Source organism: Ochlerotatus camptorhynchus, unplaced genomic scaffold, assembly GCF_037179485.1.
Source record: "Ochlerotatus camptorhynchus isolate MF236.1 unplaced genomic scaffold, CSIRO-AGI_Acam_v1.1 ptg000370l, whole genome shotgun sequence".
In the NCBI taxonomy this organism is placed as follows: Eukaryota; Metazoa; Arthropoda; class Insecta; order Diptera; family Culicidae; genus Ochlerotatus; species Ochlerotatus camptorhynchus.
In genome coordinates this window covers 1,937,867-1,962,045 of record NW_027040858.1, presented here as the reverse complement: position 1 = coordinate 1,962,045, position 24,179 = coordinate 1,937,867, and the positions used below count along the sequence as shown (strand labels likewise).

Below are 24,179 nucleotides of genomic sequence, written 5' to 3'. Positions count from 1 at the left end.
CCACCGTACTATGGTTACCGCGCCAGTGTTCGCGTCGCACCTCTTCACTTTGCTATTGCCGGACTGGCAACATTGCCCAGGCTGTGTCCATGTTTCAGCCGGAAGTCTTTTGTTATCATATGACTCGGGGAGGCGTGAAGTAGGAACAAGGTAGGTATTCCGCTCCTTCCAGGTTGTCAACTCACCATTTTGTAGCCCTATTTTCATCGTACTATGCGGGGATGATCTTCTCATAGCGGGAATGAAGCTGTCAACAATCATCAAATTCAAAAACGAACTGTCCCGAAAGTTCGCCATGACCGATCGTGGAGAGCTAAGCCATTTCCTTGGTATGAAGATACAATTCAACCGACAAGACGATAGCGGGGACAAGAAGTCAGTGAGCGGATTTGTCTTCCAGGTGTTTGAATCGGCTATTGTCTGGTCGAGTAAAAAACAAACGCCTGTGGCTACTTCATCAAGTGAAGCTGAGTATGTGGCATTAAGCGCTGCAGCATCGGGGACTGGTGTTCTAGGTGATTTGGGTGAAAAGAAGATCGAGCCGATAGCCATATATAAAGACAATCTTGGATGCATCGGCAGGCTAAGAATGTGGAAAGCAAGAGAGCATCGTTTTCTTCGAGATCTTGTCACCGCTGAGTTGTTCACAAAGTCTTTGGACGCTAGGCGATTCGATGAACTAAGGACGCAGCTAGGAGTATCCAAACGAGAGGGGGTGTTATCAAAGTAGTCATTGGATTGCTGTCTTGAGCACTTCAATCATTTTCCCTAGCGTTATTTCCACATCAAGACATTGAAGAGAGCGGTCATATTTTTATCGTTAATAAAATGTGTTCCTTGTTACGGGATGTCCTGCTTCTTTCCTTTACGCCCCAAGGAATACGGTGTCCTTCAGTTATCAAGCACGCTTATATCAAAATATCTAATATTGTTTTCATTCTCTGCTCGGGTAGTTACTCATCATGCCTCCTAATAAATTTGCCGCATGGTGGGTTTGAGACGTTTCTAAAAATTTCTGGAATATGTTCCGGCCATTGCTCCAGAACCAGCGGAACGAGCTTTCTAATGCACATGCACGTACATGTATCATTGCGATTGTCAAATCATCCATTCCTATCTGTTTAGGTCCGACCGTCGAATCACGATTCCCAAAATGCAAAATATGGTCTTTTGCGATCGTCACTTGCCGCTGCGTTCTTTTGCAGTTCCATATCTGAAATAACAAAGAAAAAAACAGGTTCTAGATTAGGATTTCTTTCCCTTAGAAAATTGCGCATTCGCTTTTTAACATAGGATTACGATTTTTTATTACTAAACAGACACTTTTCTAAACACAAAGGAAAATAATTTAAGTGTAACATCGATTTGCTCGGGAAATTTACTAATTTGATCTTGTTTAAGATATATATTCCAACAGACATGAGCACATACAGCTGGATCAGGCTGGTACACTGACATTCTCGTTTAGGTATATGTCGACAAATAGGTAGATCTGTCGAATCTCTGCTTCTTTCTAAATATATAGTTGTATGTGTGTGTTTGTGGGTTAGTCGCTTAGTTAGTAAACAACCATATACTATTACTACAGTAAAGGATGAATTGCACGGGATATTTTTACTTTCCTAGTTCACCAGAGAGGTGGTTCCCTTCTACGTGTGGAATGATAAAGCTGATTGCATTATTTCTCTTGCTACGGTACACCTCTTTTTTAATATAAAATACGATTAGCTTTTCCTGCCGTTCGTCAATTCACCCCGTCAGATTCTTAAAAAAGTAATAAAAACGAAATATTTGACACCGTTATGGCGAGACTTTTAGTTTGCGTTGTTTCGAATTTAAGTTCCATTGTCATATAATTTAAGCTTTCATTTTGGTATCATTCTGTTTAACAGTTAACCTAAAAACTAATGTACCTGTTTTTACAATCATGATCAATCTGAATATCTCTCGACTTTCGCGTGCATCTGTGATCCGTCCGGGGGAGACGTCCGTGATCACGACCAATTCCACTTAAAACTACGAACGAATGCTGTTGGATTGTTCAGTTACGCGCGATGGATTGACACTCATGAAGAAATCTGACTTCCCCTTCTCTACACCCGGCAAGAAGACGCAAGGAAACGGGAAGGGACGTGTAGCCATAATACAAACCAAGTCCACTGGACAGGCACACCGGGATCGAACGGGCACAGCTTATTGTGGCTTTTTGGCAGCTTCCCGTTCCCGTTGGGCCTCGCGTTCGGCCACGTCAATCACGCCAATGTTCATGCTGGCAACGTACCCATGGATAACCGAAATGATCGTCTTGACGATGGCCACCGGTGCCGAGAAGATGGCCAACATCTTGAACGACGACATGCCGAGGACTGGAAATAGAAGGCTATTTTAGTATTGTTCGAAACTGCAAACTGGATTAGCTTTGCGATCAATATTCCCTTGCTACGTACGTTACGAAACAAATCTACTGCGTAATGATATTAACCAATGATATTTGTTGCCAGTGAAACAACTCTGCCATAAGAATGTGCAACTCACGCTCATCAACTGGCCCCCTACAACGCCCCCGATACTTACTCATCGGTCCCGGAGTGAAGTGCAACAGGTACAGGGCAGCATAGAACAGTTCGTTGAACAAGCACATAAAGCCCAGCACGGTCCGGTTGGTGTAGTAGACGCGCATGATCGGATTACCAGACATGTCAATAAATTTGTGCGACGTTTTACCCTGCAGGACAGTCCTACCGATGGAAAGGCAAAACTAATTAAACGGACATTAGAACCCAAATTAGCAGTTCACTTACGTATGCAGGTAGAACCAATGGCAAGCGACATCGATAGCCATCGACAGCTGGAACCAGAACATGTACTGCGGGTAGAAGAAACTTAGCGTCACCAGAAGTCCCATCGTTCCGCAGCGATCGGTCAGCTGATCGAGCATGGCTCCAAACTTTGTAGCTGCAAAAATTCCACCATTAAACTTATCTTTCACCATAAACCCATGCGGCCTTATCAATGCGATAAACACCATTTCCCATTTCCCCAATTCCCAATCCCCACAGACAGATAAACCACTTATTGTTTCGTTATGCAATTCCAATTTTGCGCTACTCCCCTCTTATAACTTAATTAAATTAATCGTTACTGTCCCCTGCACGCACTTACATTGATTGAAGTGTCTCGCTGCGTGCCCATCGAGGGCATCCAGCACGACGCTTACGATGTAGCACCACCCGGCGATCACGTAGTTGGTGGGCATGTAGTAGAACGAAACTAGCGCCAGCACGATCCGGCCATACCCTGGAAAGAAAAATGTGCCATACTTAAACATAAACAAATAAACTACAATCCACGAATCTTATATTATGGCGTCGCAGGGCAATGTGGGAAAAATCAATTTATCCCACCAACAGTTTGTTGTTGTTGCTACTTCCGTCTGCACTTAGTGGGTGGTGGTGGTTTGGAAAAATCGCCCATCTTTTCCTCCTCCCATCGTCCATCATCAGTCAAAGTGCAAGGGCGAAGAAAGGACTCGCGAACTTTAGTCAGTGAGAAAGAAAATCTTTCCTTACCTATCAGATTCGGCACAAAGACAAAAATGTTTTCCTTTTCGGTAGACATGATGCACACTTGTTGGAAATGAGTCGAACGGTCCCGGGAAATTCGCGAATGACTTCTTTTCACTTTTGTAAAAATCTATTCGGAAAATCGAATGATTGCAGGCGCAACACTACTCTCCCACCACTTCCACTCGAAATGCAATCCAAATACGAACTGTGCTGTGAATGGGAAAGAAAACTGTAGTAAGCTCTTTCTCTTTCTGGATGCGTTTGCGCAATGAGAGAGAAAAAGAAAGACTATGAATTGTCATTTGACGGTAAACAACCGATGATGCGATGTTTTTTTCTTGGATGAGAGTGCAGGCCGTACACAGCCTACGTAACAAAAGGAGCAAATACTGAATAAATATTGTCGATATAGTTAAAAACTGAAAAAAAACCAACTAGCAAAAACAAGAGCAAAAATCGATTTTACTCTAGTTCAATCCAGCTTTCCACGCTCGGTAATGGCGGCCTGTACAGGTTTTGAAATGCATCGTTCATTGTATTTTTTTACACTAAGGGCCGTTTTCTACACCAGCACCGCTTAGCTTTGTAAAATAAGATTACACCAAGCCCTGCTTAAATTTTAGCACTTAGCAATTTCAGGCGTTCGCTTAACGAATTTTCCAATTATCTTATTGGAATATCCTAGAACTTTTGCAATAGAAACTTCATTTTAAGCCGATGATATTGTGTGTTTTGAATTAAAACTTTAAACAGCTAGTTTGAAATTTATTTGAGTTCAACATGGATGTTTTTGCCGTAGATGTACATATGGTTCTGGTCCAAATCATCATTTTCACCAGGTCCGAGTGTTATTCCTAAAAAATGCTCCAATATCTTGCTCCGTTGTCCTTGCTCTTCAACCTGTCACTTCGTCAACAGAAATTTCCCGCACTATGGAAACGCTCTACTATGTTCCCTGTTTTCAAGAAAGGAGACAAATGGTATATGGTAGCTCCCATAAGCCATTAGTTGGAGTTTCGGACGTGACGACTATACACAAGAATTGATCAAGAATCACTCTAGTTGTTTATTCCACTCATATTTTATATCTTACATTCTAGAACTTCAGCTACACTTCAAGAGAATGCTTACGTCTAGCTTATCGTACGATTCTCCTTTTCTCTCTACACATGCTCTGTCATACATTATTATGTGAGCATAAGTGACCGTCGTAGCTTACGTTCTTATGACCTAGTTGTGGGCTTCTGGTGTGGTGGCATGAGGAAATAAGTAAGTTTACTGGTAAGCAAATTGTGTGCTTGGAAGTAGATTTTGGAAACGATGACCAAACATCGTTGTTTAAAGTTAAGCAGAAAGGAATGTAGAAAATGGAAGTTTAAAGGTACACCACACCTCCCCCTTTAAAAACAATGGTGTTACATTCTGATTAATGGTAAATCTTATTTTATTTCATTTAAACTTTGATCAACCTATTGTTGTGAACTGTTGTTATTTTCTTAGTTTGTGGGTGAATTATGATGCAATTTGGAGTCTCGACTTTATGAACGATATATGGTTCTAAATAAAATGGATCTATTTTTTTCTGTTTTGATTAGATAAATATACTTTGTCACCTATGTTCAAATGTATTTGATTTATTTGTTCATTATTTCTTGATTGTCTTTTTTCTTTGTTTCGTATTAGATTTTCTTTTGCAATGTGATTCGTGTATTGTAACATAAATTTCAATTCATTGTTATACTGCTCTACACTATAAATTGGTTCAGTTTTATGTATGTCATTTTGAAGATTTTGTGGCAATTTAGCTTTTTGACCAAACACAAGTTCAAACGGTGTGTATCCATGCTCTGTATAAGGGGTCGTGTTAAAAGTGAATTCATAGTATTCAACCCAGTCGTCCCAATCTGTTTGGTGAGCGTTAGTGAAACATCTAAGATATTCATTCAAACATCTGGGATTTCTCTCTAAAGCCCCAATAGATTGCGGATGATATGCTGTTGAAAGAGTATATTTAATCTCTAAAAGTTTACATATTTGATTAATAACCTCGTTGTTGTAATCCGTGCCTTGATCTGTACGAAGTTGAAGAAATGATCCGCAAGTTAGAATAAAATTATTTACAATTGCTTTAGCTAATACATTGGCTTCCTTTGTAGGTACAGGAACCAATACAATGTATTTTGATAGATTACATTGTAATGATAATATATATCTATTTCCGTTGTTGGTTTTTGTAAATGGTCCAACAGTATCGGCAGATAAGATTTCAAAAGGTTTGGAAGGAATGTGGAAAACTACCGTGGGGTTGAATCAAAGTTGTTTGAGTCGCTGATAAATAAAAGGTTGTGTGCTTCCTGCAAGCATTACATAAGTACATGTCAACATGGTTTCTTTCCTGGCCGCTCCGTGGAAACTAATCTCGTCAGCTTTGCGTCGTTCTGTATGGAAAATGTATGCAAGAAACTTCAAGTGGATGCAATCTACACTGATCTTAAAGCTGCGTTTGATAGAGTTCTGCACAACGTTCTGCTAGCAAAGCTTGAAAAAAATTGATGTTCTGTTTCCTTCTGCAGTTGGCTTAGATCGTACATCGTGCATCGTGAAGTTACTGTATGCATTGGAAACTACTCATCGTACTGTTTCTCGAACAGATCAGGAATTCCACAGGGTAGCACTTTGGGACCACTGCTCTTCTCTTTATTTGTGAACGATGTAACGTTTATTCTACTACGTGGAGGTAAATTGTTTTTTGCCGATGACTTGAAGATTTATCTAGTCGTTCGAGGCTATGCCGACTGTTTAGAACTACAAAACCTGCTTGAAATCTTTAATGATTGGTGTAACGTAATTTTATGGTCCTGTGCGTCTCAAAGTGCTGCGTAATTAGTTTCCGTCGAACTAGGACTGCCATTTTGTTTGATTATAACGTTGCTGGGAGTGTAGTTCAACGTATCGATCACGTTAAAAACCTCGGTGTCATGTTGGATGAAAAGGTCACATACACTCGCCACTTCTCAACCACGAACCACGAAAACCCTTTACTGTTCATTGGTATGCTCACTACTGGAATTCGCGTGTGTTGTCTGGAGTCCCTACCAAGCAGTATGGAGTGGTCGATTCGAAGATGTTCAACGCAAATTCGTCAGATACGCTCTGAGCTATCTTCCATGGAGTGATCCACTGAATTTACCACCGTATGCTGACCGCTGTCGTTTACTGGGTTTGGATACTCTTGCTAAGCGACAAAACATATCGCAGGTCGTCTTCGTTGCTAAAGATTTGCTCGCAGAATATGATGTTCCTGAGTTACTGGCCAAAATTAATCTGTATGCTCCTGCCTTCCGTCCGAGAACCTTGCTACATGAAGTAGTACATGCAACCAACTATGCTGCAAACAGTTCCTTTGTCGCCATGATTCATCAATTCAACGAAGCCTCTGACCTATTTGACTTTGACATCAATGCCTCCAGGTTTCGTCATCGTTTGCTGTCGGCCAATTTTTAATTTTTAATGAGTGACTACATATAGATTTAAGTGTTTCATTAAGACTATCAAGGCAGATGGACTATAATAATAATAATAAATAAATAAGATTCCATTAAAAATCGGATTCGGACGTTGGGGATACGATCTGGAAGCCCTTATCTGGAGGATAATTATCATTAGTTATCAGATAATTTCATGTCTGAATTCGTGAATCTTATTTATAACCTTAAAGCAATATGGTATAGCTGAACATTTTATCAAATACCTTGAAATCTGATAGTGTTTATATCTTCCTTGGGCCTAGACCCTGTTTTGAACCCGTCTTTTTTACCTCTTCGGGTAGACAAATAAGTATTTATTATTATATTAGTGAAAATAAGGTTTTTTCATAGTGATCACAGTGCTAGCTTACCCTTTCTAAAACACTACACTGGACCCCTTTTGTTGGTAAATTTTGCTTCTATGACGAGTTCTATGAGTCTCAATTTTGAATCAGTAGACAGTGTTGTTTTTGTGTTGATCCCAAGGGGTAGGTCACTCCGCACACCAATTTTGGGTCATCTTTTTTGTCAGTGTGCCGCAAGTATTCCGATTGTGCCGGTCATAGAGCAACCTGCGATTGTTTGTAAAATACCCATCCCGGCAACCCGGTATTTCTGACACCTTGAATGTTTTAGTTTGAAATCGCAAGGATAAATCGGATTGAGGATGACGCGGGAAGTGGCGGGTGTGTGAGCTTTCGGTGTTTTGTGATCCATAGGGTAATAAAAGTCCTGTGTTTTAGTGTTTTATAATGCCCTGAAAGGTAGACCAGAAATCTAGCCTTTCGGCCGGAAAGAGTTGAAACCGGTGGGGAGCATTGTTAGAGACCGACTATAGAGGGTGATGAATAGACTTCTTTAGTTTGTTTTGTGTGATTTGCAGCATTATTTGAATTATGGGTACTAATGAGGTCTGATTAACTGCCTCTTCCTCTTGAGTCCACTCTAGAACCTACATTTCGTATATAGCGAATTTGTTTATGGCGTCTTGCAGTGAAACATTTCCAAGCTTTCGCCACCTACATTACACTACTAGAAGGAGGATAATTTCCAAATCCTCCTCGTAAAACAGACGATTTTTGGGGCAAATTGGTACATAAAGAAAAACTAATAATTTCCGGTGGAAACTTTTGCTTGAATCGTGTATGAAAACGTGTTTGCAATCGGAGATGTTTTCATGGAAAATTATGCATAACAAGTTTGCACCCACAGGTAGAGGTTACCTCCCGCGCAGCTGCATTTTTCGGAAATGGTGAATATTTGTGATTTCCACTAGGATGAAAGTGGAAATTAAGTGAACTTACTTAGGAAAGATTGTATCATGCTGGTGATAATGGAGAAATGGTTGTATAGGACGGCAATATTCAATAAATGTTCATTTTAGCCTTTTTTAGGTTAACAATAATTGATAGTCACAATTTTCGACGGAAAACGCAACTGAACTTGATTTGCTCAACACGCACCATACTATAAAATGGTGCTCGGTGGTTTATAAAGTGATAACAAGATGACAAATCATCTTTATTTTGAGTAATTGAGCAATTTACTTGTGTTTACATCATGTAAGATACAGCATTGATGGAGCTGTAGAATGAAATGAATATATCTTATGAAAGTTCATCTGGAAAAGTCAAAGATGCACATCAGTCTGATCGTGAAAACATTTTCTTCTTCAATTCGAATGTTATATTGGGTGGATTTTATGTAGGCTTGATGAAAATAATGATTTTATGCTAATTATCACGAATTATATATGCAGTCTGTCAACATTATCATCATCATACAGTGGCGACATCTGCGTCAAGCTTTTACGGAAATCTCCCAATTATCGGGGTTGGAACTGGTGGTTGTGAAGCCTAACTTTTTGTCAGTGCGAACCTGAACCTGAGGTAGGTTTTAAAAACGGTTTTAGAGCAAATTGTAAACAAACTCGGTCGCTGTCCTATACAAAAATCCAACATGGCTAAATCATGAATTCGACACATTAGAACACCTAAATGTAATCACCTTGGGCGTATGATTATCTGCTTAAGTTCCGTTCGAAGCGTATTTCTCATACATTTTTTTGTATGCGAAATCCGTTTCGATCGGAATAGAGAAAAGGGGTGACGGTTTTTTCTGGTGTAAAGAAAATCACTAAAACATCGCAGCATCATCAGTATGGCAAGAAAGTTTTCACTGATAATGATGATCACGGCGAATGAGAACACCCAAATTTGAGTTTACTTAACTCATAAATGCAGGAACTCAGCGATGAGTAAATTTGCCTCCAGGTTTGTCCAGGAAAAGCTTCCCGAATATGAGAAAAGTAAAGATTAGGTCGTATGAATAAAAGCGTTTACTTTACTTTTCCCGTAAGAAAAGCACGGGAAAGTAAAGTAAACTCTTTTTTATTCATATGGCCCATTGGATTCACTCAGTCTATTGGTAATACTGAGTAAAATTTTCATCAATTTTCTTTATTATTTACTCATCGCTGAGTTCCTATAGAGATTGCTAAAGTGTGATTTGTTTTCATCGGGAAAATTTTCTGCTATGAAGTTTTTTTTCCCGATGAAAACATTTTGGCGATTATAAGTGAAGTAAACTTAAATTTGGGTCGTTCTCATTCGCCGTGATGATGATGATGGTCATGATGAACAAAAAGATCAGCCCGAGACTGACAGAAGAAAACATGTAGAAGGAAAAATACGACGGAGCAAAAGGAACACTCTTCTTCTTGGACCACCCGATTCCATTATTTGCAGGATTTAAGCCTTGGTCAAAATTCTTTCGGTAACTAATTACGGACAATCGATTCTCCTGAATGTCCTGCATCTGGACGAAAGTGAATTATGGACTCTTGTTAACTGTGAAATTGCATGGTGCCCGGTTTGAACAAACCCAGACGGAATTCCATTTGGTGTTGTTTTTCTCCTACCAATGAAAATGTGGAAAATAATTGTGGCTGTGAACGAAGATTGTGATTTGTAGATACTTTTGTTTTCAGAAGAAACATACTGCTCTTGTGTAGTTGGTGGATTAGGATTTAATTCAAAAACCGCTTGAAGTTTTCCGATTTTACTTACAAACTACTTACAGTGTGAGTGAAGAATTCAGTTCTATGAAAATTATGTGACGAAGGAGTAAAACGAAAATTTTCCCGTTCATCGGGAGCAAATGGAAGTAGGAACATGCAAGGTGAGTTGACTAAGTAAAAATTACAGTACTGGAACAAAAATTTCCTCCATAGAATCGTCAATGTCAATATCCTGCAGATGGCCATCATTCGATAGCAGTTCGTTTCCGGTCTGAATCAAATCGAACATATTAATGTCACTGAACGGATCCTCCTGCTCGATGGCCATGACTTCATCCGACTTATGTAGCTTGAGAGTTGCACGTTCTGGCGATAGTAGCGATCCGGTTGCGATGCTCTGGAAGTTCCGTTCGCAAATCTGCGCCATAACGGGCCGGGTGGAATGTGTCCACTCTACGGAGTTGTCCATCACCGTTGTGACTTTCGGTTGCTTCAGAGGGGCACGTTTGATGGGAACGGGGGCTGGATTCGATTGCTTCTTTGGAGTTTGCTTTCGCTTCAGTTTGTTGATTCCAGAAGTGGAAGCTACAGGGCCATTTACTTCAAACGGCCGGAGAGCTAGGACGGTGAAAGGCATTTATGTAGTTGTTATATTTGATTTATTTATTTTTTTAAACCCACTAATAAAATTTGTATGGTTATTTTGCTTAATGGCGTGTGATCATTTGGGTTATCGTTCGGATATGGTATTTTTTTATTAGGGCCCATAGGATTATAATGATCGTGATTGTTTTTGGAAAATTTTAAAGTGACTATGCCGGACAAACTAAGTAAAACCGGTCTATCGAAATCAGCTTAGATAATCTTAATTTTTTTTTTGTGAGTCAGTATTATTGTCTTTACGTTTGTCAGTGTTATTGTTATTATAAGTGTTATCTCAATGTATATGTTCTTGTCAATGGAAGTATTGTTAAGTATCCCTGGAAGTATTTTTCACTGTGCATGTGTGTGTGTGTGAGTATGTTTTCACCAACTGATTTTATTTCTTCCTCATCTATTTTTAATTGTGTTCAGTAAAATTAAAAAAAATAATATAAGGACACTTTAAAAACCATGGCTCCTCCCAATTTTAAGAATCAGAGAAATTCTAAATCATGTACGTTTGGAAACCACATTATGATTCTACAATATGAGTCTAAGAAATAACCAATCGCATCATGCACGTAGGAGAAATAAATTGAATTGTGATTTTCTACTTCGGCAATAATATAAGAACGCCATACAAAAATGTGTGGGGAATTGGTCATTGTTGAAACAATATTTAGCATGTCAACAATTATTGTAAAACCAAAACACAGACAAACAGACATAACACATTGTATATTTCTCACTGTAAAACATCGTCGCTAAAACATTATCGCCATCTGTTGAGTACACTGTGGTGGGTAGTACGCTGAACAGATGGCGGTAGTGTGTAAACGTCAAACGCAAGGGAATTGACTATGCGCGCCACAGGTGGCGGTACTACCAACTACGATACTTTTAAATTGACCATTAAATGCTTGTTCGATGAACAACTTGCGAGTGTTATGTCTGTTTGTCTGTGACCAAAATAATCAAAGAGTTAGTTCAGATAATCATTAAACTTCATTTCTGAAAAGTTTTAAGCAGATCCAATCGCTAGAAGCTCTCGAACATTACAAAAAACAATTGCGAACTAGTTTCTGTGTATTCATGTCAATTAAATTCGAATGTTCTTTAAGTTATGTCGGTTAGATCTCCATATCACTTAGCAAAAGTCATGTTCAAAGATTATTTGAACTACTTTATTGATTATTTCGATGCCACAATAAGCTTAGACATGTTTGAACATGATTACAAATTAACTAATCCGTATATGGGTTATTTTCCAAATATGATTAAGCGTGTCTTTACTTATTAGGGTATCAAAAAAGCCAATATCCAAAAACATACTTATTGAACTTGATTTTTGCAATGTTTGGCGGGAATCCAACCAGCAGAAGATATTTGATAATATTGATTTTGACTGACATGGATACACAGAAGCTAACTCGGAAAACCCATAAATGTATGTATCTCATATTTGATCATCGCTGATCAACAAATGATTTTTGTGATGTTCGATAACTTCTAGCGATTGGACCTGCTTGTAACTTTTCAGAAATGAACTTTTATAAAAGAGCAAAAAAAGGGGTTATCTTCCATTTAATTCCACTTAAATAATTTTGGTATCCATGACAGATACGTATTTGATCGCAGTAGGCCACACTTGAAAGCTGACGTGTTTTTATTTTGCTGCGTATTTTTCGTCAGCGAATTAATTCAAATTGTTTGCTTTAAATTTTTTAACTTGTGTGCTTAAATGTTGTTTCAAGTGTTCATAAAGTTATTATTTAGTGATATATCGTGTTTTGCCTTGAGTGACTCCGTTGATCTTGAATATAACCTCCAAAATATACGAAGCAGCTTCAATTCTATTGATCGGTGTCGGTTTTCATTGCCTCCCGGGAGCCCGGTTCTCCGAGTTCGGATGCTACACTTCTGCGTGTAGTTCTATTGAGAGATCGGTCCGGTTGGTGAATTAGCCCGGGAACGTGTCCGTCGCTAGTTTTGGTGGTGATTCGGTGGCCGACGTTGCCATGAATCAGCTAGTTTTTCGCTTGCAAAAGTGCTCGGCTGCTAGTCTCTCCTCGGTGTCGAAGATTGCGAGCAATATGAAGGATGCCTCGGTAATGCAAGGAAATTTGTGTTCGTTGAAGGAAGTATTACCTCAAAGGTGCATCACGAAATGAGATGCAAAGCTTAGAGAAAATCAAAATTACGGAACGCATGAATTGGAGGATCCAATTAACATGGTGAGACCAGTCCAAAAACATTTTCAAATTTAAAAGAAACATAAACTAAATACGTGCCAGGTTTGAAACGAATATTTTCGAACCTGGAAGCGTGTATGTAAGACCAATATCCATTTGATAACGGTGATGCATACATGCGAGACTTTTTGTAAGCGAAAGTAACCTCGGAATGGGCGTGACTCTCCAGACATTCTGAAATGGGTGGCTGGATCTGCAATAGAGCTATCACCTTTTAACTCCCGGACTAAAGCTGTCTACAATGACCATAAATGCGACATTGTAGAGAGAATTCTTCCATAATAACACTGCCGGCCAGTGGGGGTTAGAGGGAATGCACACACACACAATAAGCTTATAGTACGTTCAGACTACAGAGTTATAACAACAATCAATACGAAACTAACGATTTTAAATTGGCTCACCACTTTAGTAGCCTATTGGTCCCAAGCAAACGATTAACGTACCCTATTCTAGTTGAAATTCTATTACTACACTATGTTTGTTTTGATTCGCTATGAAAGTTTGACAGATAACATCAGGGGTGTGTGGATTCATGCAGAACATGCAGGGGTGAGTGAAATAGCTTGGGACTGCTTGGGACCGTTGTTCTGGTACTGAGTGAGCCAAAAATAATAATGATTTTCTTCGGGACCCAGTGGTCTTAGAGTTACCTCTATGGTTATAACATGTTATAGCGCTATCTTGATGGTGGTTTCTGTGTTGCAATTAGTTGACAACCGTTATAACATGTTATAACTCTCCAGTCTGGACAGCGTTTAACTCTTTTGGTGACATGCTAAATATTTTTTTCGAAAATGACCAATTTCTCATACATTTTTGTATGGTGTCCTTATATTTATTGCCGAAGGATAAAAAACCACATTTCCATGTATTTCTCCTACGTACATGATTCTTGGTTCTTTCGCAGGGTGTCGACTCAAAGTCGAAAAAAAAAAATCCCTGACTTTCCAGTCGGTTTTCAGAAAAAAATCCAGTCCACAAAACTCCGTTATTTCAACCTAAGAAGCTACAACGTGATGTGCTTTATTATACCGTAGTGCAAATTAAGGTTAGTTTAAAATGAGCAGCAGGGTAAGTTTTCGAAAATATCAAGAATAGCATACTCATGGCACGTACAACAAAACTTGATACTAATAGTATTTTACAGAACATATGACCGACTACCTACGAAGGATGTGAATAGGCCTAGGGCTATAAATACATATTATAATATAATAATGAATAACTACTGCTCACAACTAGGCTCACTATTCACTACTAAGTAATAATAGGAATATTTAATCAATGTCACCAAGCTCTCAATTTGTGTTCATAATTTCACAGCCAAATAAAAATCAACCCGTAGACGATCCTTTCTCTTTACATATGAATTATTGTAAAATAACAGAGCAGTGATTATTCTTGCTTTGGCAACCGAACCTGAGGATGCACTGCTCATGCATAAGTCAGTAAGTTTTCGTACTCTCTGGAACTCCATATGACAACCTCAGACATGGCAAAATAATTGACTAAGTGAGTTCACATTACAACGAGAAATTACAAGTTGAATATGTGTTTTATGTTCGGACTACTTTTAAAAATGTTTATCATTTGAGCAGAACAATTTTCTCCTGCAAACTCTCGGCTTCTTTTTGAGCATCTTCTAATAACTTTCCTCGCTTATTCTCGAGATGTTTCGCTTCTGCTTCTTTCTGGCGTTTCAACAATTTCGCTTTGTAGGAATCGAGAGCTTCTTTCATACGACGGTCCTTGTCTACATGGAAAGCGAATGCGAATTTCGAACTCGCTGAATAAGTTCATTCTGTAGATTTGAAGACATACTTAAAATCTCCGCGTACATCGTACGGGTTAGGCAAAAGGTGTGTGTTTGACTTTGTACTGTCGCATGAATGGCCCTTCGCTCATTTTCAACTTCTATTAAATTTTCATACTTCCGTACTCTAACGGAACTATCTGCCTACCCTTTTCTAAAATCATTCTCTAGCTAGCGCACTAAAGTTTCATATTAGATAGCATTTCCAACCAACTCCCAAAATTTATAAGTTTTCCAACTCGCCTGCATGAGTAACACCATAATAGATCTGACGTCGCACTACGACTGAAGGCCCAAACGCAATGTTTGACAATTGTCACAAATGACATCAAGATGCCTAACCGCAGTCGATTTTATTCTAACTAGTTTTCAATCCGACAAGTAGGCTTACTCAGATCGGGCTTTTCCGCTACCACTGCCGTTCCGCTGTCAGTGCGCTGGGGCCTTGACTCTTCCCTCATGTTTTCAAAAAGATATTCTGCATTTACCGAAAAACCTCTCTCTGCCTTGGCGTTGCCATGCGATAAGCAGCAAATCATTTCCACAACCAACAATAGTTCTGAATACGCCGACCAATAACCTGTGCCAAAAAACGTCCAGTCGTTCCCTTTTGCGATCATATTAATCGAATGTGCATTTACCTGTGCAATATTGTTCAAATGATCAATATTAATGAACCTTACCATAATGCCTCTAACCATTTGAGACATCGCGTTGCACAAAAAAGGCACCATAGGGTTGTCCGTCTGAAATTCACAGCAACTGATTTGAAGAAAGCTAGCTTAATACCACGTTCAGACTACAGAGTTATAACATGTTATAACGGTTGTCAAATAATTGCAACATAGAAACCACCATCAAGATTGTGCTATAACATGTTATAAATCTGTAGTCTGAACGTACTATTAGCCATCAGCAGCAAGTCATTCAGACAGTTTTGAACATCTTGGTAGGAAGCTGACGTTGGTTCGATTTTGTTTTTCTGGACGCCTTGAATAAATTTTCGTATTTGCGCCACTATTTTTCAACTATCGGTGACCGCAAAACTTTAACGGGAATATGGTAGATCCATAATACATCGTGATAAACGTCATCTTGCTGGTACATCTTTGAAGATATTGTAGATACCACGCAAATATTTGACAACATCCCAACTGGTACCGCGAATACTATCCTTTAATGCGTTATGCAAAATATGCAGCCCACAGTTTCCCAGATCTATCAGCTTCTCGCCATCTTTTTGGGCCCATCCATGGACACTTGCAGCAACTTGTTCGAAGAGATATCGGCAAGGGCTTTAATAAACACAGCGAGTAGATCTGATGCCCGGGATCTTCCCAAAAACTTTGACGTCATGTAACGAGTTGCCACCTCGTTTTTCGAATCATCCCAGAATCGAGCATTCAAATCCATTTATTGTTTTTTTTTAGGGATTCGCCAAACCATACAACAACAAAAGCTTTTGCAGTGTTTTTTCAGATCTGCTTTATAGTACCTTAGCAGCGATTTGACTGTCGAAAATCATTCTTTATATAACAGTCATGTCAACGAGCTCTTTACCCCATTGCACCAGAATTGGGGGAAACGAACTAAAAAGTGGGTACCAAAAAGCAAAGTACTAAAATCAATGTGAGGTTATATATTGGATTTGACAACCACAGCATACCCCTGGCAAATTAGCAAAGGACCAACTCAACTCGGGGCAACTTGACAACTCCAGTATATTGCCAACAATCAATACGAAACTAACGATTTTAAATTGGCTCACTGCTCGACTAGCCTATTGGGCCCAAGCAAACGATTAACGTACCCCATTCTAGTCGAAATTCTACTACTACACAATGTTTGTTTTGATTCGCTATTAAAGTTTGACAGATAAAATGAGAGGTTAGTGGATTTTCCTATGTTTCGAGGGGTGAATCGATTAGCTTGGGACCGAAGAGAGTACCAGAGCTGAGCCAAAAAGTTGAGCAAGTTATTTCGGGACTTTCTAGTCTTAGAGTTACCTCTATGATTGTACTCCGAAAATTTGGTGCTGGTTGTTCTGTCAAACTCACAAATTTCAGAAGTGTTATCTGAATAGGGTGAATTCGGAAATGATGTACTGTAAATAAAATTAAAGTTTAAAATGCATCTTATTGTCGCACGCCCGCCAAACCGGACATGCGACGTCCGACGACAAAATTAGTATTAAATTAACGACATAGAAACTCCAGTGATCCAAGAAACTGATATCGGTTTGATTCTCAGCAGTAGGTGCAATACATAATCAGTTTATGAAACTTTTTTTTTTATTTGTTGTATCGTATGTATTTACAGTAGCAGTACAGAACCAGAAGCATTTGATTTGTAAAACAAAAATGAATGATTGTCATCGTCAAATTGTTTCGCTTCCTACACTAATAAAATTCCACACATTTTTATTGACGAATTTCCATGTGAAATTTCACATGAATTCCATGTGACCACACATAAACAGAATCCACCCAGAAGCACACATGAAATTTACGAGTCAAATGAATTGTATGTGTGGTTGCACATGGCTTTTATGTGTACACATATTAAGTATGTGTCCGACACATAGATATCATTTGTTGATCACATTGCAAAAATTCATGTGTGGGACACATAAAAATAATCTTTGAAATTTTATCAGTGTATATCTCACGGCATAAATTTCTGCTCACAACACTCTTTTTGACGATCTCCTATTCACCACGAGTGATTAAATCGATCGCTAAGTTTCTATTAAAAAGGCGTATAAAAACAATTTTCTAACTTTTTTGTAGATAGAATTCTTAATGCCTCCAAAGTTGTTGGCATGTTCCTCAAGCCAGCGTTTTAAATAAAAGTCTATGCACATTACCTGAACTCCGAGAAAGGCTCTGATAAGTTTACAGATAGAAAATATCATACGGCATTAGGAAAATTCTTAGCACTTCAGAGCAGGAACTTGAAGGAAGTTCCAAAAAATTTAGGGAATTCGATCGAAGTTCAAGGAAATTCCAATTAATTTCAAGGAAATTCCAACGAAGTTTAAAAAAAATCCGACGAATTTCAAGAAAAATCCTACAAATTTCAAGAAATCCAAAAATTTCTTAAAAATTCCAACAAATTTCAAGAAAATTCAAACGAATTTCAAGGAACTTCCAATGAATTTCAAGGTAATTGCAATGAATTCAATGAAATTCTAACGTATTCAACCCAATTCACACAATTTCAAGGAAATGGCAACAATTGCAAGGACATTTCAAGAATTTCACGAAAATTCATACGAATTTCACGGAAGTTCCTCAAACTTTATAGAAAATAACTAAGAATTTCATCAAAATTCAATCAAATTTTATGAAAGTTCCTTCAATTTTGAAAGAAATTTCAACGAACCTCAAGGAAATTTCATAGATTTTCAAGCAATTTCCAACGAATTATAAGAAAATTCAAACAATTTCAAAGGAAGTACTTTCGAAATTCAAACAAATTTCAAGGAGATCCCTATGAATGTCAAGGAATTTTTACGAATTTCAAGGAAATTCATTTCAATTTCAAGGAATCCCAGCAGTTTAATGGAAATTCCAACAAATTTCAAGAAACAATAACTTCATGGAAATTTTTATGAATTTAAAGGAAATTAAAAAGAAAATTTCAACGAATTCAACGAAATTCCAACGAATTTAATGAACTTCCAACAATTTAAAGGAAATTACACCAATCTCATGAAGATTTATACGACTTTCAAGAAAATTTCACTGAATTTCATGTATATTTTACACAATTTAATGCAAATTCCTACGAATTTCAGGAAAATTCTATCAAATTTTAAGGAATTTCCATTGAATTTCAAAGAAATTTTAACGATCTTCAAGGAAATTCCAAAGAATTTCAAGAAAATTCCTAAGAATTTCACGAAAGTCCGAAGAATTTTAAGGAAATTTCTATAAATTCTTGGAATTTAGAAAAAAAAAACCCAATGATTTCAGTGAAATTATAACATATCCAACCAATTTTTCAAGGACATCCCAGCAAATTCAAGGAAATTTAAAAAAATGTCAAGAAAATTCATACGAATTTCTAGAAAATTCCACCGAATTTCAAGGAAACTCCACAAAATTTATAGAAAAATCTTAAGAATTTCCAAAAATACAAAGTTTTATCAAATTTTAATGAAATTCCGACGAACTCCAAGGAAATTCATAAGAATTTGAATGAAATATTAAATTACAAGCAATTTCCAACGAATTTCAAGAAAATTAAAACAATTTTCAAATTTTATGGAAATTCCATCGAATTTCAAGGGAATTCCAACGAATTTAAAGGACATTTCTATGAATTTCTAGGAAACTCCAACGAATTTCAAGTAAATTTTAACGAAAATCATGGAAATTCCAACAAATTTCTAGGAAATTCCTAGTCTCATGGAAATTCCTACGAATTTCAAGGACATTCCTACGAATTACAAGAAAACTCCAATACAAGGGGGGGGTCAAGAATCCAAAAAAAAAAACTGTCTGCGTAGTTAATGAACAGTCCCTTTCCAGAAGAATTTAGAGGAGAACTCCAAGATAATTCTGAGCAAAATTTGAAGACAATTCTCGGCGGGAGAATTTCCCCTGCCCGATGGTGTTGGCATTACAAGTTTTGCTTATAAAAGCTAATAGATCATTTTTAATTGTTGGTCCAGAATCTGAATACATGAATACGGAGAATTTGAAGCATATTTAAAAATGGAAGCTCCAGTGAATTCTTAGAAAAAGCTTAAAATTCGAAGAGGATCTAAAGACCAATTTTAAGACCAAATTTCGACTTTGAGTTTCAGCAAAAAAAATGCTGAAATGGTCACTTAACCTTTAACTTTTAGCTGGAATTCAGTATTAGTATTTTTAGCATTGTCGAAGCATTGTCAGTAAAATAGGCAAATAATGACAGATTATTTGCTCATGATCAGTAAGCCGAGCTTCCTGTCTACTTAAATAACAGATCACGCAAAACCTGTCTGCGCTATCTGACAACAAAGTTCAATTTTGTCTTTGAAGTTTTTTTTTTCGTTCCCGCGATTCCGGACACGATGTGTATTTTTTATAATTGGATAAAGTTATGAAGCTTCGTGTAAAAATTAACCTGGAAATGTTAACTGTTGTCAGTAAATTCACGGCAGATGGGATGTCAATGAATTATTTGGTAAAGCATTCAGTAACATTTTGCTGAAAACTACTGCAAAATCAGTTAAAAGTTGTTGGGTCATTTGTGACTCGTTACTTTGGCGTGAGAGGTAAGAATTCGAATCACTAAGCCGGGTTCGTCCCCTATGCTGCAACCTCAGCAAATTCACCTAAGATTCAGTTGTGGTGGATGCGCAAACCAATTGAAAAACAGTTTGATTAAGATGCAATCATTTCCATTAATAGTGTCGATGCGCAAAATAAATGAAAAACAAACTTGTAAATCAAAATGACAGAAATGTATTCTAAGCATTTCCACCGGGTCTCAAATAAACATTCCAAAGAAATCCCAAATGCAATAAACTTGATTACTAGACCAACAACCCACGCAGACGGCGCAGTGAATGAAATGATTGTTTACATAGCTTAGCATATTTGCAATAAGCATAATCGATTGCGTATGACTATTGCCACATGGTATCGGGTCGATTCGTAAATAACAGGAAGTTATCGAATGAAAGTTAGAATATGATTCAGCATAAAAACAAGATTGAATTCTATCTGCGCAATTGGTTAATTATTAAAACTAACTGAAACTGAAATATACACTTGTTCTACAATCGCAAGTCAGAGCGTTATTACCTTCGAATGCCAGTTCACAGTAAAGTGTTACCATTTTGACAAACGTTCAGATTGCTGGAAGTATCAGCAGCATTATTTTGCTGATATTTCATATGTTTAAATCAGCAAAATGTAGCTGATTTTCAGCGATTTAAATTTGATGTGAGATTTAGAAAATGCTTGAACAAATTATATGATTGTTAAATTTTAATAAATGTAATATTTACTCAAAAATGATCAAGATATATGCCCTAATAAACAGAAACCATAAACGAACTATATCCCGGATGGGTAAACTATCCCACAAATGGTTTGGATGATACCCCGAACACGTCGTTAAGCTCTCTTTTATGGTTATTTTCAGGTCTCGACAAGTAGGGTCCTTTACGGGGTGTTTAAATCTATACGGATTTGCTAGTGTACTAGCACTGTGCAAAAAAAGTAGTCTGCATAATGTAAACAGGGCATCAGCGTCTACCAGCATGAGATTTCAGGACCAATTTTAATTCATGCTAGTTGGCTAGTACACTAGCGCTAGCAAATTCGCGCAGATGTAAACACCCCATTACTGGAGCGCTGGCGGCACGTCAAGCTGGCCACAGTAACTGTTCACCGCTAGGGATATTCGATTCAAACAAATTCTACAATATTTACCTGGTAGCCGCAAATCCTTCTGCAACATGTTAATGTTCGTGCTCACTTCGGTCGCATTCAACTGTGTCAGCGTCTTGTGTAAGTTCGTATTGGCAATCGAATCCTGAAGGGCCCCAGCCGTTCGATCTACCTGTGGAATTTTGTTCGTCTGATAGCACGAAACTGGTCCGGTAATTTCGAAGTAGTGCTGGCCCTTTTCGTTGATCTTTTGGTAAACTGTTGCCACCACCGCAATCGAGACACATTTGGCCTCTTCTAGCCCCGGTCCACCACGCTGCGACTCGCGAAAATCGTTACTTTCCGCCGCTTTCAGAACGCTGTATTTGCCCTGCTCCACCACCCGAACGATCAATGGTATTTCGTTCATCATGTGCAGAACCGCAAACGGAATCTCCCCCCGTTCTTTAGCCACGATCATGGCCGATGTTTGAATCGCCGGAATGACCACCGTTGTAATGCACGGCACCGGAAGCGTCGCCGGAGGTGGTGCCGGCTTCGGGCTCTCCTCACGCACCAAGCCGTGAATCTTTTGCTCGTGTGATTTCAACAAGTAAGGCCTGGAGAATAGTCCACTGCAAATTTCGCACCGGAATCCGACTTGTTGCACTCCCGGTTCGTTTCGATACTGCAGCATATTGGACATTTTGGAAAACGCTCGATTGCTTGAAAACGCCCGAGAGATGAGTTTTGAGATTTCCTTTCTGATGAACAGCAGCTTCGCAGATGACGCACAGAAAACTCTTTTCCAGTGCTGCGCAAGCGAGGATGATCGGCTGAATGTTTTCTCACAGTCCGAACACTTCAACGGACGGTGGTCGTTCGAATGGATTACCTTCAAATGCTGGAGCCACGTGGTTTGCGATTTAAATCCGTTTCCGTTCTGCTTACAGGTAGGGTTACCATATGAAAATATAGAAAAGGAGTTTTCACTTGAGGTTTGGAGAAAAAGGAGGACATTGTCCGTTTTTTTATCATAAACAAAAATTCGATTACTTTTTTGAAGGCAAGGATCTGCTTTTGTAAACCATGCATTTGATCGTCGCCCACGCATACTTACACCATTACCAGATAGGGGGTAGTGTTAGCATGCGTGGGTAAGCTACCAGATACGCAAAAGTCGACGATCAAATGCATTGTTTACAACAGCAGATACGTCCCTTCGAAAAAGTAATCGTGAACAGTTCATGTCCTACTTATCTTCTTGTTACAATTATTGAAACAAGAAAACATGTGGGACATAATATGGTATTATGGTAGCAGTTTCGTCTAGCCACGTGTCGTTTGAAAATGTGCCAATTCAGAGAAATTAGCATTATTTGGCGTTAGATTATCAGTTTAAATAGCATGCTGTGGCTGTCAGTTGCGTCGAATTATTTTCCCTGAAACGGCAATACGCTTTGTGGAATTTCCGATAGCAAATCGGGCATTGGTTTACTGACGCGGAAAGTTGTAAAACAATCGGAAACTCTCATCAAATTACCAGAATTTAACTAACTCACCGAATAGGATTGATGGTTCAGCAACGATGGCGTCCACTTCTTTGGAATGATCCCGGGAAAATGCCGATTGATTCGTAACCGGACCGGATGTATTCGATTTTTTCGCGTTCAAACGATAGCGGGTTGCTTGGATTGCTGTTGGGAGGAAACATGTTTTGCAGGCGATGTTTTCTTTCGCGATTCTACTTATTTACATTAGCTGTAGCTGGGGTGAATAATTTCTGGCACTCTAAACTGGAAATTTAACACGATAACAACTTGTCGTTTACTTATTTCTCAATAAGCAAAATTAAAAACTAAACGGATCAGATTGTTTCACTTCGCTTCGACTTGCATGCATCGGGCAAAAAGCGTGATGCGTTGCGTGTGTACGACGGCGCGCTGGTGTCAGTGACAGGTGCGGGACTGTGATCAGTGTTGCCACATATACAGATTTTTCTAGAATGGTACAGATTTTTATACAACTTTCAATACAGAAATCTGTATTACAGATTTCAGATTTGTGTAAAATATATGCAGATTTATTCAGATTTTAAGAAATTATCTATAGATTGCTGCAAGAATTTTGAAGCTGCTGATCTTTAAAATGGCAGTGAACATTCGTAAGGGCCAATATAGCATCATGCTTAACTGCAGAAAAACGAGTTTGAAATTTCGATGGTGTTTTATTTTCAATTATGAATTCAGTTGAGCAATGATTTCTTTTCATTAATAATTTCGGATTTAATTTGAGTTAGAAATCACTATAAAGTAAGTATTCATTAAACTTCCGGATTTATTTGGAGCTGTAAAAATAAAAACATTATACAACCACCCTTCAGAACCCGTAAAAAAAAAGAACAATTAAATGTATTGTATCCCTCGTTTTATCCATACAATAGAATTTATTGTATTTACAATAAATCGTATTGTCAACAACGATAAAATAACCATAAAGTTTATTGTTTCCACAATAGGATCTATGGTAAATTGAGGGATGTTATCTATCTTAACCATACAAAAAATCACTTTTTCCCGAACAAACTTGAGCCATATATCATTAATTTTATTGTTTTTCTATTGTTGAAAATTCATACTATATTATATCGTAGATCTATTGTACACGGATAGAAATATCCTTTTACCTTTTGGCAAATTTATATTGCTGATTATTCATCAAAATGTATCAGTCAACTAATAAGCAGATACCTTGCAAAAAGTTAATGAAGATCATGTGTCAAATGAAATGTATAAGCGGTCACACATACCTTTTATGCATTCTTATAGGACCTATGCGGTTTGTCTTATGGAATGTATAAGGCTGATGTTTTGGCAAAAATGCACAAGTGAAGCACATGAATAAAATAATTGATTTTCGTTTCGTGTAACTTGCAATATTATTATTTTTAGGTCTATTTCGCCAGTTTGTTTACATCTTGTTTTTGCTA

At 38.1% G+C, this 24,179-nt stretch overlaps 3 protein-coding genes across 16 annotated transcripts in view; 1 reads left to right on the top strand and 2 right to left on the bottom strand.

Annotated features, from left to right (window-relative positions):
* Window positions 1–1,295: 1,295 nt before the first annotated feature.
* LOC135709991 (CDP-diacylglycerol--inositol 3-phosphatidyltransferase-like) lies at window positions 1,296–3,735 on the bottom strand. The gene is made up of 5 exons (XM_065232448.1): window positions 3,570–3,735; window positions 3,163–3,297; window positions 2,802–2,955; window positions 2,575–2,738; window positions 1,296–2,366 (listed from the first exon to the last, which is right to left on the bottom strand). The coding sequence occupies exons 1-5, from the start codon at window positions 3,616–3,618 to the stop codon at window positions 2,194–2,196; spliced, it is 675 nt and encodes a 224-aa protein (XP_065088520.1). The 5' UTR covers window positions 3,619–3,735; the 3' UTR covers window positions 1,296–2,193.
* A 6,064-nt stretch (window positions 3,736–9,799) lies between these two features.
* tyf (twenty-four) overlaps window positions 9,800–24,179 on the top strand; it is a 73,112-nt gene continuing 58,732 nt past the window's right edge. For all 14 annotated transcript variants that reach the window (XM_065232537.1, XM_065232541.1, XM_065232535.1 and 11 more), the window contains exon 1: window positions 9,800–10,273. In XM_065232537.1, coding sequence (XP_065088609.1) covers window positions 10,253–10,273 — 21 coding nt within the window. In that variant the 5' untranslated portion in view covers window positions 9,800–10,252. The remainder of the gene's footprint in view (window positions 10,274–24,179) is intronic.
* On the bottom strand, window positions 10,283–21,963 carry LOC135710100 (uncharacterized). Its single transcript, XM_065232577.1, has 2 exons — window positions 21,254–21,963; window positions 10,283–10,730 (listed from the first exon to the last, which is right to left on the bottom strand). Exons 1-2 carry the CDS (start codon window positions 21,894–21,896, stop codon window positions 10,294–10,296), a joined length of 1,080 nt encoding a protein of 359 aa, XP_065088649.1. The 5' UTR covers window positions 21,897–21,963; the 3' UTR covers window positions 10,283–10,293.